Source organism: Panicum virgatum, chromosome 1K, assembly GCF_016808335.1.
Source record: "Panicum virgatum strain AP13 chromosome 1K, P.virgatum_v5, whole genome shotgun sequence".
NCBI classification, from domain to species: Eukaryota; Viridiplantae; Streptophyta; class Magnoliopsida; order Poales; family Poaceae; genus Panicum; species Panicum virgatum.
This window is the reverse complement of record NC_053136.1, coordinates 45215709-45229873: the sequence shown is the minus strand read 5'-3', so window position 1 is coordinate 45229873 and position 14165 is coordinate 45215709. Positions and strand designations below refer to the sequence as shown.

General features: G+C 43.3%; 1 protein-coding gene and 1 pseudogene across 1 annotated transcript; one reads left to right on the top strand and one right to left on the bottom strand.

Moving 5' to 3' along the window:
* The first annotated feature begins 2929 nt into the window (after nt 1–2929).
* Nucleotides 2930–13839, top strand: LOC120711949 (mitogen-activated protein kinase kinase kinase YODA-like). Its single transcript, XM_039997625.1, has 13 exons — nt 2930–3244; nt 6949–7733; nt 7832–8569; nt 9197–9284; nt 9392–9454; nt 9700–9860; nt 9972–10047; nt 10469–10528; nt 10630–10737; nt 11603–11839; nt 12151–12242; nt 12329–13030; nt 13489–13839. Exons 2-12 carry the CDS (start codon nt 7198–7200, stop codon nt 12843–12845), a joined length of 2676 nt encoding a protein of 891 aa, XP_039853559.1. The 5' UTR covers nt 2930–3244; nt 6949–7197; the 3' UTR covers nt 12846–13030; nt 13489–13839.
* On the bottom strand, nt 4632–6952 carry LOC120711957 (annotated as a pseudogene).
* Nucleotides 13840–14165: the final 326 nt, after the last annotated feature.

Genomic DNA, 14165 nt, shown 5'->3' with positions numbered 1-14165 from the left:
TCAAACCGGCCGGTAAACCGGTCGTAACCGGTTGCATGGGAGTTTTTGAATTTATTTGAATTTGGATTTGAATTCAACCGGTTTCCACCGGTTACCGGCCTAACCGGTCCGGTAAACCGGTACCGGAGGGCGGCGGTTAGGCCGGTCCGGTCGGTTTTTAAAACCCTGCCCGCGCCTCGCCGTGGCCACTCAACGCCGCTCCGCGCCACCTCTGGCCCGCGCCGCCGTGGACCCTCGCACACTTCAGCATCCTCGCCGACGCGTGCACCGTCATGGCCGTGGCCGCCGTGGTGAAGCAGAGCCCGCCCTTGCGCCCGCGGAGCCGCGGCGCCGGCCAGGGCGCGGCGGGGTGGCCTCCACCCGCGGCCTGTGGCGCCCGGGCCCGTGGTGCGCCCAGGCCATGGCGCGGCGGCGTGCGGGGCGGGAGCCGCGGCGGCGCGGGGTGGTCGGGCTGGCGTGCTGCTCCTCCCTCGCCGGCCGAGGGCCTCCATGGCGTCGAGCTCCCCCTCCCCTGCCCTGCTCGCGTCCCGGCGCGGCTGGCAGGACGACGGCTGGCAGGAGAGGGCGCTCGTGCGGGCGGCGTGGGGGCCAGGCACGGCGGCGCCCAAGCGCGGCTCCACTCGTGCCCGAGCTCGCCGCCGTCGCCTCCCTCTCCTGCACGCGGCCCGGCCTGGAGCTCGTCGCAGCTCGGCTCCGCCGGCCATGCCGCCCGCCGGCTCTGGCCCTCCTCCGGCCGCCCCTCCCAGGCTCCCTCCGCCGGCGTGGTTGCTCAAGCTCGGGAGCAGCTGCTTCCTTCCTCGCACCGGCGCTCCCTCCAGATCCGGCGTGCCGGACGGAGCAGGCGTCCCTCCTCCGGCTGCCCCTCCCAGGCTCCCTCCGCCGGCGTGGTTGCTCAAGCTCGGGAGCAGCTGCTTCCTTCCCCGCACCGGCGCTCCCTCCAGATCCGGCGTGCCGGACGGAGCAGGCGGCCGACGGCAGAGGCGGAGCAAGCGGCGTGCGGTCGGGCGAAGCAGGCGGCCGCGGGCGCGTGCAGTCGGAAGAAGAAGTCGGAAGAAGAAGACGCCCCTAACTGCCCTTCATGGTAGACGCGAGGAGGGGAGAAGAAGAGGATGATAGGTGGGCCCAGGGGCAAAATAGTCTATTTACATCTTCATTCAACTGAAAATGATTATTATAATTGCTATGATGTGTTGCAGACCAAATCAAATATTCGTGGTGTGTTAGGGACAATATTCAATTTTGTGATGTGTTGCACACAAAATCACACTTTCACAATGTCTTGTAGACAAATTTCCCAAAATCAAAATACTATTGCTCTTCGATTTCTCTGTATAGTACAGCTGCACCGAATAAATTCCAAAGGCAAAAGGTCTTTTTTTTGCGAGTGGCACGGGTAGCCATAAAAAACCGGTATGATGTTAAATTATACGTTTTTTCATATAGAAACTCGTAAAATGGGACGACATAATTAATCACCTTGGAGATATAGTACGAACAAGATCCTTCAAAATTAATATGAATAAGTATAGCTGTTTCATATGATTAGATAAGCTAAATTACATTAATGGATAGTTAAAATATAACATCACCCAATAATTATGAAGTTTATTTTCTCTAGATATATTTATCCAGGTTATGCTGCTTCACAAGTAGTTTGATTTAAAATCATGCAATAATTCTAGATTCTTTGGCATATGATATCTAATTACATATGGACTATATGATGCATCTAATATTTATCGTGACTGTACTAAAACTTTCACGGCTATATAAAATTACACTGACCTCTTATCTAATCAATTGAAAAGGATAATAGTTATTTTAATCTAGCATATTCCCGTCTAGAAATCACATACTACAATGATCTACTTTGTCAAAGACTGAAAAACTCACAATTATTGTAATAGGTCTGGACCAAATCGAGGTACCACTAGCCAAGAACGAAATGTGACTGTATGTGCAATGCGTGCGACAATGAAGATTGATCAAATATGGCAGCAGAGTTGCAATCATGCATCCCACAAACAGAATGTGCAACAATAATTTAACATGATATCATAACATAGGCTCTAATACAAAAAATAGGCAGGATTTAAAACTGCTATTTATGGTATCAATTACGTGAATCAGCAAGATGTGATAGGTGTTTGGTTGAGGGGTACATAGATCTCTCTCTCTCTCTCCTTTGTTAGTTGTTTTAACATCTTAGTAGTACTATGTCCTTACAAACGTGGAGGAAGGATACTATATCATATATGTATCAAAGAGCTAACCTATTTCTTCACGGTAACAAATACAAGGTCGTAAGAGCACATTCGAATACCTTATTTGTTGGATCCACTCAATCATCGAGGTTTTCGCTCCGGAAAAGAATATTTTCTACAAAAGTATCAAATAAGCCGTTAAGAAATAATAAATTTAGTAATGTACGCTTAAAAACACATCGGCTCCTTTCGACGCCAGCAGCCCGGCAAAGCCGTCGCGGCTGATCCGCCCGCTAATCATATCCTTCTCCCAAGCTAAACACTCGCAGCAGCAGCACATGGACAGCAACACCATAGTTAAACCCCGGCGGTTGGCGCAAAGAGCAGAGCCACCCCACCCCCCGGGACCCCACCACGGCAGGGACAGCCCACAGGGATCCCGAGCCGCACGAGATTCTCGCCGCCGCCACCACCACCACCAACCATCCCTTCACTCCCCCCCGTCCCGTCCGTCCGTCCCAGCACAGCGCGGCGCACGCACACTCCCCCTCCCTTCCCACGCTCCCACTCGCACTCCGCATCGCGCAAGCAAGCAAGCAAGCAGCAGACAGGGCGAACAAAAACTGCCCCCCCCCCTCCCCTCCTCCCCCGGCTCCTCCTCCCCCGTCGGCGTCTCCTTTCCCTCCTTCCCCCTTTACCCCCGGCCCCCCGCGTCCTGCATTCCCCTCGCGCGCGGTCCTCCCCGGATTCCTCCTCCCCCCGCTCGAGCGCCCGCCCTGCTCGCCCGGATTCTCCCCGACTTCGTCCGCCGTCGGTGCGCTTTTCCCCCCCTTCGTTGCGATTCGCTCTGCATCGGCGCCGGCGACCTCGGCGCCTGCAGGCGGCCGGGTGCGGCAGGCCAGGGTCTCCTTCCACCGCCGCCTTTGCTGCTTGGGAGGTGGCGCCCGCCTCCACCTCTGCTGCCCGCTCTGGTGCTACCTGGCTCGGGTGGAGTGGAGATCCATCCGGGCTCGGGCCGGGCTGCCTCCGTCCTTTCGCTGGTACGTGACCCTTAGCTTGCTTGGTTGCTTTGCTTGGGTAGATTGTTCTCAGACTCCATGTTGTTTTGAGGGCAGTTTTCACTGTTGCGACTGTGAGCTATCAAATCGGAATCTTACTTTCTCTACGCTGAGCTAGTTGAGGATTTTGCTTGCTACCTGCTGTGCTAATCTAGGCATCGTAGTTCGATAGTCTGCTATTCTTCACGGGCACGATCACGTGCAGTTTGTTTTTTACAAAAATCTCGCGGTTTTGGCTCACCGGCCCTCGTTTAGTCTGTTCTAGCTAAGTTCCAATTGGTATAGAAGTCAGCTGAGTTATATCAGTATACTTAGTGTTAGCATACGTCAGAGCAAGTTAGCTGGGTAGTTTAAGCCGCCAATCTGAATGGTGCAGGATGGATTGTGCACATTTTATGCCAGTGATACATAACATACCAACTGGAATGCTCATTTCATGAAAGTTCTGAGAGAAATCTGCATACTGTATGCCTGGTGTCTTTTCGTACATGATCGTGATTTTCATTATATTCTATGTCCTTCTGGCTCTCAGTATTGTGGATGAATTTTTGGTCTTAGAAGATGACTTTGAACATGGTAATCAATTTTCCCCATTATTTTACCCTTTCACATCTAAGCAATTGACGAAAATTTAGCAAATTACTACGTTATATGTTCCTACATGGGGTTTAAATACTGATCTTGCTGAAAAGGATATAGTTGGAGGCATGCATACTTTCACGAACAATTACAAAACATCACCATGTCAGTCAAAAGGACCATTTACTTTCAGTAATTTATCTACTTCATTTTGATACATTTATTAATCTGCAGATGTTTTTGGATGCTTTAATCTAAAAATTGGGGTATCAAGGAGAGTGATCACTATTGTTGATGCTTATAGGATATATAAGAAGCCCTGGATTGAATTGACTCCATGCCTTTTTTGCTAGTACAGTTATATACATGCATTTAGATATAGATTATGCAAGTACCAAAACTAGCAACACAGGTGGGTCCGAGGTTAGACCCAACATCACTATTTCGGTAGTGGCTCTGACTTTGGACTTCGCCTTTTGATTTCATGGATGGACCATGGACGATCAGGATGCAATTGATCCACTTGAAGTCACACTTTTTAAGTAGTATAGATAGCTATGTTGCCCGGATACACGGATACGGATACCGGTACGCGATACGGCGATACGCGGATACGCCATTTCTCACAAAATGCGGATACGGGGATACGTCTATATATATATATATATATATATATATATATATATATATATATATATATATATATATATATATATATATATATATATATATATATATATATATATATATATATATATAATAATAATAATAATAATAAAATCCACCAAAATTAGAAATTAGCACACAGACCATAAATATTACATAACATAATAATAACATTGTTCAGGACATAACATTCAACGGTTCAAGGCATAACGTTCAGGCCATTAAGCTAACTTCGACAGACACATAATGTAGCAACAGGACATGACATGATGAAATGATAAAACGATAACAGATAAAGTGATGAACTGATGATGCATGAACGGCAGCTGGCCATGGCAATCATCCATCAATCCATCATCCCTGATGAGGGAGTTTTTCCTTTGATCAGATTCCTGATGAGGGAGTTGATCAAGCATCTTCAGTCAGACCCATTGCCCCAAGATCTTCAAGAACTCTCTCAAGTTCTGGCTCATCAAGTGACAGATCAGCATGCTCAAGGAAATCAGCACCGCCCTCAAAATCAGATTCAAAAGTATCAGCTCCAATGTCCCACATTGCAGATCGACCACGATTGTATTCCTCAGTTTTCCTTGAAAGAAGACGCAAGTTCTGGTGTGTGAAAACTAGATCCTCAGCACGTGCAGGATTCAGCCTACAAAGGCAAATTTGCAATCAGGAATCGTTGAACCGAACTACAGGTGGCAAACAATTAAGATTTAAGAAAACAGCAATAAGAGATTAAGAGGTAGAGTAGAACAAGAACCTGTTTCTCAAAGAACTATGGATCAGCCCATAGGTACTCCAATTTCTCTCAGCACAAGAAGATGATGTTGGCTGCCCAAGTAGTCTAAGTGCCAACTTCTTCAGTTCTGGAGCAGAATGACCATGAATTCCCCACCATTGCTTTGGATCCATATAAGTTCTATCCTCAAGTGAATCAAATGAATTGAATCCAGCTCCAAACAAAGAGAAATTAGCATACTGTTGCTTGACCCTTTTTAATTCCTCACCAGAAAAATACCTCATGAAACAAGCATTTCTCATTTCTGAAATCTCCTCATCATTGTGGGGGGCTTGTCGGTTTGGAATCTCATTGATCCATGCTTCAGTGTAGTACTTGGGATTTAATGAGTGTGCCAAGCAGTGCAAGGGGGTGTTGCTTTTTGTCCAACGGCTCACCAAGATGTCTCGCACAGCAGAGTAAAAGGTGGATTCTTCATGTGCCTCTTTCCCTTCATAAAGATAGATCACATTCTTCACCTTCTCTATCATTGTGTCCCACATTTCATATATCAAGTGGAGGCATGGCTTGTCAGTATCAGCTGCCCGCACCATAGAATAGATAGGATCAATGAAACTGAGGAAATAGCGCACCTTATCCCACCACACATCATTTACAATCTTGTCCTTCACAAATTGGGCCGGACCAGGATTATCCTCCCTGTAGGCAGTCCACTTTTCACTCACTACCATCACTGAAAGAGCATCTTTTATAGCAACAAACCTCTTCAACATCACAACAGCGGAGGCAAATCTTGTCTCAGCAATGGCAAGGAACTTCAGCTTGCTATGCTCATTGAACATAGATAGCCTCATGGAGTGATTCATGATGAAATTCTTTATACAACTAGCATCTCCAATGATCTCACTGATCCACTGGAATTCATCATAAAGCTCATCATCAATGTCCCTAGGAGCACATATGTTCTTCAAGGCAAGGTTCAGAGTATGCACAACACATGGGGTCCAGAAAATCTGAGGGTGCTTCTGCTCAACAATTATACCAGCAGCTCTGCAATTGGCAGCATTATCAGTGATCACTTGCACAACATTTTGTGCCCCAACCTCATCAATTACAGCTAGCATCTTCTCTGAAATGTATTCCTTGGTCTTGGATATTCCTTCAGTGTTGATTGCTTTAAGAAACATTGGACCATCTTCTGTCACAGCCAAGAAATTCAGGAGTGGGCGCCTTTGAGCATCAGACCATCCATCTGATACAATACTCAGACCTTTAGAATTCCATGTTGCCTTGATGGGCTGCATCAATCTCTCAACATTTGTCTTCTCTTGCACAAGAAGGGTTGTCCTCAGCTTGTTGTAGCTTGGAGGGACATATCCTCCAAGCTTAGATAGAGGTCGAATGACATTACAAGCTCGAACAAAATCCTACTGTGGGATTTGTTCCTTTTTGGGTTTTAATATGAACTCCTCAGTAAACTGCTGAAGCAATGCTTTTTACACTTTGAGCATTTTGTTTTCAATTTTTTTTTGTGTTTTCTTAAAGTACAGTTTGTTTTCACACTCTTAATGATTGCTTTATTTATTGCAAATTTGAAATTGAACATTCATTGCAGTCAACTTAGGAGATTCTTGTGATATTTTGTTTTAGTGCTCAAATTTTGTTATTTATATCATCTGTCTTTTGGATATGATTTCAGGCTTTGAGGTGGAGACTACGCTAAGCTGAAATTTTGTATTACTTGAGGAAGCAACAACAGGAATTTTAACACTTCAGTGTTCTGTGTGGATGGTTGATTATCAGTTTATCACTCTACGACTTTGTTGAAGTACCCTAATCCTCATGCTCTCCATCTCTAGCTAATTGAAACAGCATGGTAGCTGATCAATCTGTATGATCTCGCTATGAGTATATAGATACATCCTCTACAGCATATTCTATATTCAGTATGCCAACATGGTGGGGAAAATCTTCATCCAAAGAAGCGAAAAAGACTGCCAAAGAAAACCTCATTGATACATTTCAGCGTCTCCTAAGTTCAAATGAGCAAAAGGGAAGCAGAAAATCACGAGGGAGTCGTAAACATGGTAAAGACAGAGCTGGTGACAAAGGTTGCTGGTCTACTGCCCAGTCCCGCTCAACGTCCCCTTCAAAAGAGGTTTCTCGGTGTCAGAGCTTTGCAGCAGATAGACCGCAGGGACAACCACTCCCTCTTCCTGGATCACGTGCTAGGGTGACACGTACTACTTCTGATATTACCAACTCAAAGGCCACTTTGGAAAAGCGTGGCAAAGGACAATTACTACCACTCCCTCGGCCTCAAAAAAGACCCGAAGCTACTGAACCCGTTGCTGAAGAGGCTACTGCTTCTGTCTCCAGCAACTGTTCAATTGATAGTGATGATCCTGGAGATTCTCGGCTTCAGAGCCCTGTGGGAAATGAGGCTGAAAATGCGACTAGAGTTACTGCAACAAATAGCTCAAGGTATGCTCTCAGGTGCCATGAATGATTGTATGTTTCGTATATATTTCTGTAATTACTTGAATTCGTGCTTATGAATTTTGAATACTTTGCTTGTGAAGTGTTGTGCACAAAGAGCATTCTAGTGCTATCACCAGAAAGAGCACCAAAGAAGTCGCAAAGCGAAACAATACTTTTCTCAGTAACCAAATTCCTTCAACATCTCCAAGAGGTACTGTTGCTGACAGTTATCAATCCAATTTACAAAGCCCAAGACAGATTACCTTGGAGAGTGCTCCCAATAGTTTGATGTCAAGTCCTACTCGAAGCCCAAGAATTATATGTCCTGATCAGATTCCAACTTCAGCGTTTTGGGCAGTGAAGCCTCATGCAGATGTAACTTTCCTTGGCTCTGGTCAGTGCTCCAGTCCAGGTTCCGGTCAGACATCTGGGCATAATTCAGTGGGAGGTGATATGCTAGCCCAGTTCTTTTGGCAGCCCAGCCGAGGTAGTCCAGAGTGTTCACCAATTCCAAGCCCAAGAATGACAAGTCCTGGTCCAAGTTCTAGGGTGCATAGTGGAAGTGTCTCTCCGTTGCATTCAAAGGCTGGTGGGGTGGCTCCTGAATCTCCAACAAGTCGACATGCTGAAGGGAAGAAGAAGCAAACCCACAGATTGCCGCTTCCGCCATTAAGCATCTCTAATAGTTCTACCTTTTTGCCAAACAACTCTACCCCAACAAGTCCTATATCTCGTAGTCCTGGTAGAACAGAGAATCCACCCAGTCCTGGATCACGATGGAAGAAGGGAAAACTGATTGGCCGTGGGACATTTGGCCATGTATATGTTGGTTTTAACAGGTATTGGAACTGGGCTGTACTCGTTTCAGTTTGTATGTTGATTGAAGTCATAATATGACTTTGTACAGATTGATTTGTCAGTTTTCATAGGTAGCCAGTAGCCACATTTTATGTGCCTTCGAATTTTGAATGTTCAATTTTCTGTTATCTCTTTCTAACAGATTTTTGTTTTAAGTGTTGCCAACCGCCACATAAATGATGATGTGTTAGCAAGTTACTATCTGCACTTAGCTTATGTCCTAATAACTTCTCTGGCAATCTATTACTGGTTCGTGAAACCACAGGTTATATCATGATTAATATATTGGTATATTTGGAAGGTGTTATTGACACAAATGCTTTAGCTTTACCTTAAAAATCCAGATTATCTCGTATGTGTGCTGCAAGAAGTTTGCGCTAGAATAGAACATACATTGTATTGTTGTAATATGAGCAGTTATGGAATACTCTGAATCTTAGTTTTTTCTTGGCTGGTATCCTCATTCCTTTTACCATTGATGAAGTAGTCCTGTGAAAACATTATATGTCGGATCACAATAACTCTAGTTATCATCTGTCTTGACTAGTGTGCACTGAATTTTTGTTGTACTTGATCATTATTTAATTCTTCATTATCATCTATTTCAGTGATAAAGGTGAAATGTGTGCTATGAAGGAGGTTACCCTTTTCTCAGATGATCCTAAATCAAAAGAAAGTGCAAAGCAGCTGTGCCAGGTATGTTGTTTTCTACATGTTCATACTCAATATTGAAAACTCCACATGTTCATCATGACTTCTTATATTGTACTTTCTTTTTTTCACATTATCACTTCGTTTCATAGGAAATATCACTTCTGAGCCGACTTCAGCATCCAAATATTGTGCGGTACTATGGATCCGAAACGGTATGAACTGCTGTCTTTAGTATAATCTACTGCTAATAGATACAGTATTCATCCAATTGTTATGACAGCTCACACCTTTCCATGATTGCATAGGTATCTGAACAATTTATGTTTCCTACTCTTAACTGTAGTGAATAGCAGGAAAAGAAAAAAAATACATGGAACATGCGAAATTGTACATACTTACATTTCTCGGTGCATCTTGTGATTCTTCTGAATGCATCTCCATACTTTATTCAAATCAGGTTGATGATAAGCTTTACATATATCTGGAGTATGTTTCTGGTGGATCTATACATAAGCTTCTCCAAGAGTATGGGCAGTTTGGTGAACAAGCAATTCGCAGTTATACTAAGCAAATACTTTTGGGCCTGGCATATTTACATGCAAAGAATACAGTGCATAGGTAACATTATTTATACATTCCACCTTTTTTTTAGTCTTATTGTATGCCTGCTAGGGGTTCTGCATTTTATTTCTATCTTTGCTTTTACTTACTCTCTTCCTAAATTTGCAGGGACATCAAAGGCGCAAATATATTGGTTGACCCTAATGGCCGTGTAAAGCTTGCTGACTTCGGAATGGCAAAACATGTAAGTTTTGTGCTCTTTTTCCTCTCTATTTGTAGAAAGCAAGTCAAATTTCAAGCGATGGTATTTCATCTTCACAGGAGGAAATGTATTACCTTCCTTTTGCACCTGGACCTCTACTAATAACTACTTGCACTGGTTCAACTTCTTTGATAAGAACTGACCACTTTATTTTGGCCCTTGTTGTCCGTGTTAACATATCTTCTAGCTTAGATCTAATTGTCAGCCTGGCTTGTCACCGGGTGGTATTTCTGTCACCTTAGATATGGCTCCAACTTAGCTGAGGATTTTATTGTAACTTCATTGGTTATTTGGTTAGCTGCGTGTGTTAAGTTTCATCTAAATTTTGAGAATGTTTTTCTCCCTTCAAATGATGATTCTTGTTCCTTGTCTAAAGATGTGTTTTGCTTTTTTTATTTCTTAGATCAATGGGCAGCAGTGCCCTTTCTCATTTAAGGGTAGCCCATACTGGATGGCTCCTGAGGTATTGCTTCAAATCTTGCATTGTTTACCCCATTAATTCTATTATTTTGGTTGGGCTTAAAAGGCTTGGACTTCTTTGCTTATCTTGTGACAAATATGCAGGTTATAAAAAATTCTAGTGGATGTAACCTTGCAGTTGATATATGGAGTTTAGGATGCACAGTCCTAGAGATGTCTACCTCAAAACCACCATGGAGCCAATATGAAGGGGTTAGCTTTATTCTCTGAATCTATGATTTATTTCTGTAGTGTAAATTTCTGTTGCCAGGATAACCTAATACTATGTAAGATGCATGATGCATCTTTTGTCGCAACTTCATTAATTACCAATCAGCAGTTCAACAGTAGTATTAACAATCGGGCTTGGATTCATATAGAACAGGTCTAAAACTAGATAGCTACTAAAAAAGTTAATATTCCATGCTGCCATTAATTTTATGACAGCAGCCTTCATTTTACTTAGCATATTCTGGTGATATTCATTGCTGGAAGCATTAATGGAAGGTGCAGGCTGAAAAGTTTCACATTGGAGTCACGAGCAAATGAAGGGTTCATCCCAATTCTGGTTTTCTCTGTTCATGTGCTGCATGGATGGTTTTTGTAGTGAACCAAGACATCTAGGTCACAATATTCTGGCCTCTTTTGGTTTAGGCTGCAATCAGTCTTGCATTTTAAACTATTTGCTCAGCATGACATTGTTTCATTTTACTGCCTTGATGCTTGTACAGCTCTTAATAATGACTAGCCAAATAACTATTGTAAACCGTTCTTCACAGAGCTATCTCCCTATGCTGCATCTAAGCTTTGGAAGTACATGGAATGCTTACTAAATTTATTTGAAAAATCTATTCATTTGCCTGGATGATGAGAGGGCTAGTCTCGCGTTGTTTCTTTTTGTCGCTGCAAAAAAAAAAAAAAACTTGAAGTGCTGCTATGTTACGTTTATACTATTGATGCCATGCTATGTTTGTTTTGTAAGATGCTGTTTGTTCTTCACAATGTATAATCAGAATAATCTTTTTATCAGTTGTAACCTGGATGCTAATGCCTCTTTACCCTTTTACTTTTCCAATAGATTGCCGCAATGTTTAAGATAGGAAACAGCAAGGAGCTTCCGCCAATACCAGATCACCTCTCAGAAGAGGGAAAAGACTTCATAAGACAGTGCTTGCAACGTGATCCATCCAGCCGACCAATGGCAGTGGACCTTTTGCGGCATCCATTTGTACGAAATGCTCCACCACTTCAAAAATCAGCTGCCTCTGATCCACTTGAACAGTTGACGGCTATATCCTGCAAAACAAATTCTAAGGTATCAACTGTTCACTGTTGCTGAAAAAATGTTACTGTTCAGCTAATTAACTGGCATGCTTCTTCAGCCTGCAGATATGTCTTCAATTCCCTAAATTTCATAAGTATAGGTATTTAGTTTTAGTGTCTCTTCCCTTTCATTCTTCTTTGTGGCTGTTAAAGCATATTATTTGTCTACAAGGTCTACTACCACACTAATGACCTACTTATGGATATTAGGGCCATATGAATGGATGAACAGCTGCTGATTTCATGTTTTTTTGCTGTTCATGTGTCTGCATTTCATTCTATTTGGTTCTTATGTGTTTTCAGGTGGTTGGGCACGCCAGAAATATGTCCTCGCTTGGTTTGGAAGGCCAATCAATTTTCCAGAGAAGAGCTGCCAAATTTTCTTTGGCAAACAGGTAACCCACTCAATATTTGTTGAATATATCTGTTGAGTTCATAAGTTCATGCCTTTAATGTGCCTCTAATTATTACCTCCGTGCAGTGATATCCATATTCGGAATAACATATCTTGTCCTGTATCTCCATGTGGAAGTCCTCTTCTGAGATCAAGATCTCCACAACATCAAAATGGTAGAATGTCACCTTCTCCAATTTCTAGCCCCATAACTACTTCGGGTGCTTCCACTCCTCTGACTGGTGGTAGTGGAGCCATTCCTTTAAACCATGTGAGGCAGCCAGCTTACAAAAATGAGGCCTTCACAGTTGCGTCAAGAGGTTTTGATGATCACTTACCTTGCCAGCCTGCTGACCCAGTACATAGATGTTTTGTTCGAGTGCAGCAACTTTCAGCTGGTCTTCAGGAGAGGGTAGTCTCTGAACCCGACATTCTGAGCTCTCAATTTGGAAATATGAGACATGCAAATGTGTGGGATTCGCATGATAGGCCATTGCCTTCTGAGTGTTCCTCTCAGCGGAGCTTTGGGGATCATGTGAAGCTAAAACCTTCACTGGACTTGAGGTCTGGTCCTCCGCACCCTGGGCGCAATCATGGCCATTGACTCTCTTGCAAAAGTTGCTGCTTAAGCTTCCAGTCAGGTCTATGTGATAGCTATCAGTTCAAAGCTGGTTTGCTGAAAACCTTTAATTGTATCATATTAGAAGAAATGTCCATTAATTATATCAAATGCTGACAGTTGGCAGTGGATAAAGATTCTCCGATGTCAATCCCATTACTTCAGAAAAGGTATGTCCCCTGCCAGAATTTTCTGGTAACCAAAGATTATACTTGTCTCTTGAAAAGGAAGAGAATTACAACTATCGTGTAGGACTGCAGAGTAAAAAGTAACTGTTATAACTTATTTACATTAGCAACTACTTTATGGATTTACTAGTTCTATACTGCACATAATGACGAGTTGACGACATGTTACATGAGTGCAATAGTTTTGCCTAGTTTGTTTGGAGAACCAAGTTCTTTGTTTCATAAAATGTGGCTGGATAACTTCATTATTTGGTATTTCATTTAGTTGTCAAACTGTATGCTTTGGTTATTTTATGAATTGGATATGGTAAAATTCTGAAATATGTATTTTGCACACACTGAAATTCGAGGCCTAGATTACTTCCAATATTACCATTCAATCTTCTATCCATGTATTTTGCACACACTGAATTTTTTTGAATTGCACTCTTGATTGACAGGTGAGACATGCCCTTTCAAGAAGGGGATGTTGTATACTAGACTGTCCAGATACCTAAGGACTCAAAACAGTGACTCTGAACCTGTATACTCTTACTGTCGTATCTACAACATTTTCTTTTTCGTTTTCTTTTATGGGGTTGGAGGCCATTGTACAGAAGGGGAACTAGAGGTCCAGATATTGCACAGGATAAAGCAAGTGAGCCGTTCACCACCCTTTTCTTTTATTTTCTTTATAAAAAAACTTAACAGCACACTTGCACAGGATAAAGCAAGTGTGCTTCTGCTGTTGTAACACCGGGTCAATCCATTACTCTGGAAATCATGTGAAAAGTGCCTAATTGTTAATCAAATTATCCCGGTCCAAAATGTTGGCTATTCCCTGGTATAGTCATCTGCCGCGCATCTCCAGAAACAGGAACTTTTTATCTCATGAAGTGTTTCTTGTGATACCACTTTCCAAACGGGTGTATGCGCGCCTAGTGACCTGGTTGATGGCCGTCGTCCGCGTCAAGATCGCTGCATCTGGGGCTGGGATGGATCATAAGAGCAACTAAAACCCACATCTCATCCCACCTCCTATCCTGAATTTAGGAGAGAGAAACACAAAAATTGCTCCAACCAGACCCTTATCTGGTTTCTAACTTTAGAAGAACTCTCATCCGGCACTCGCGACCTC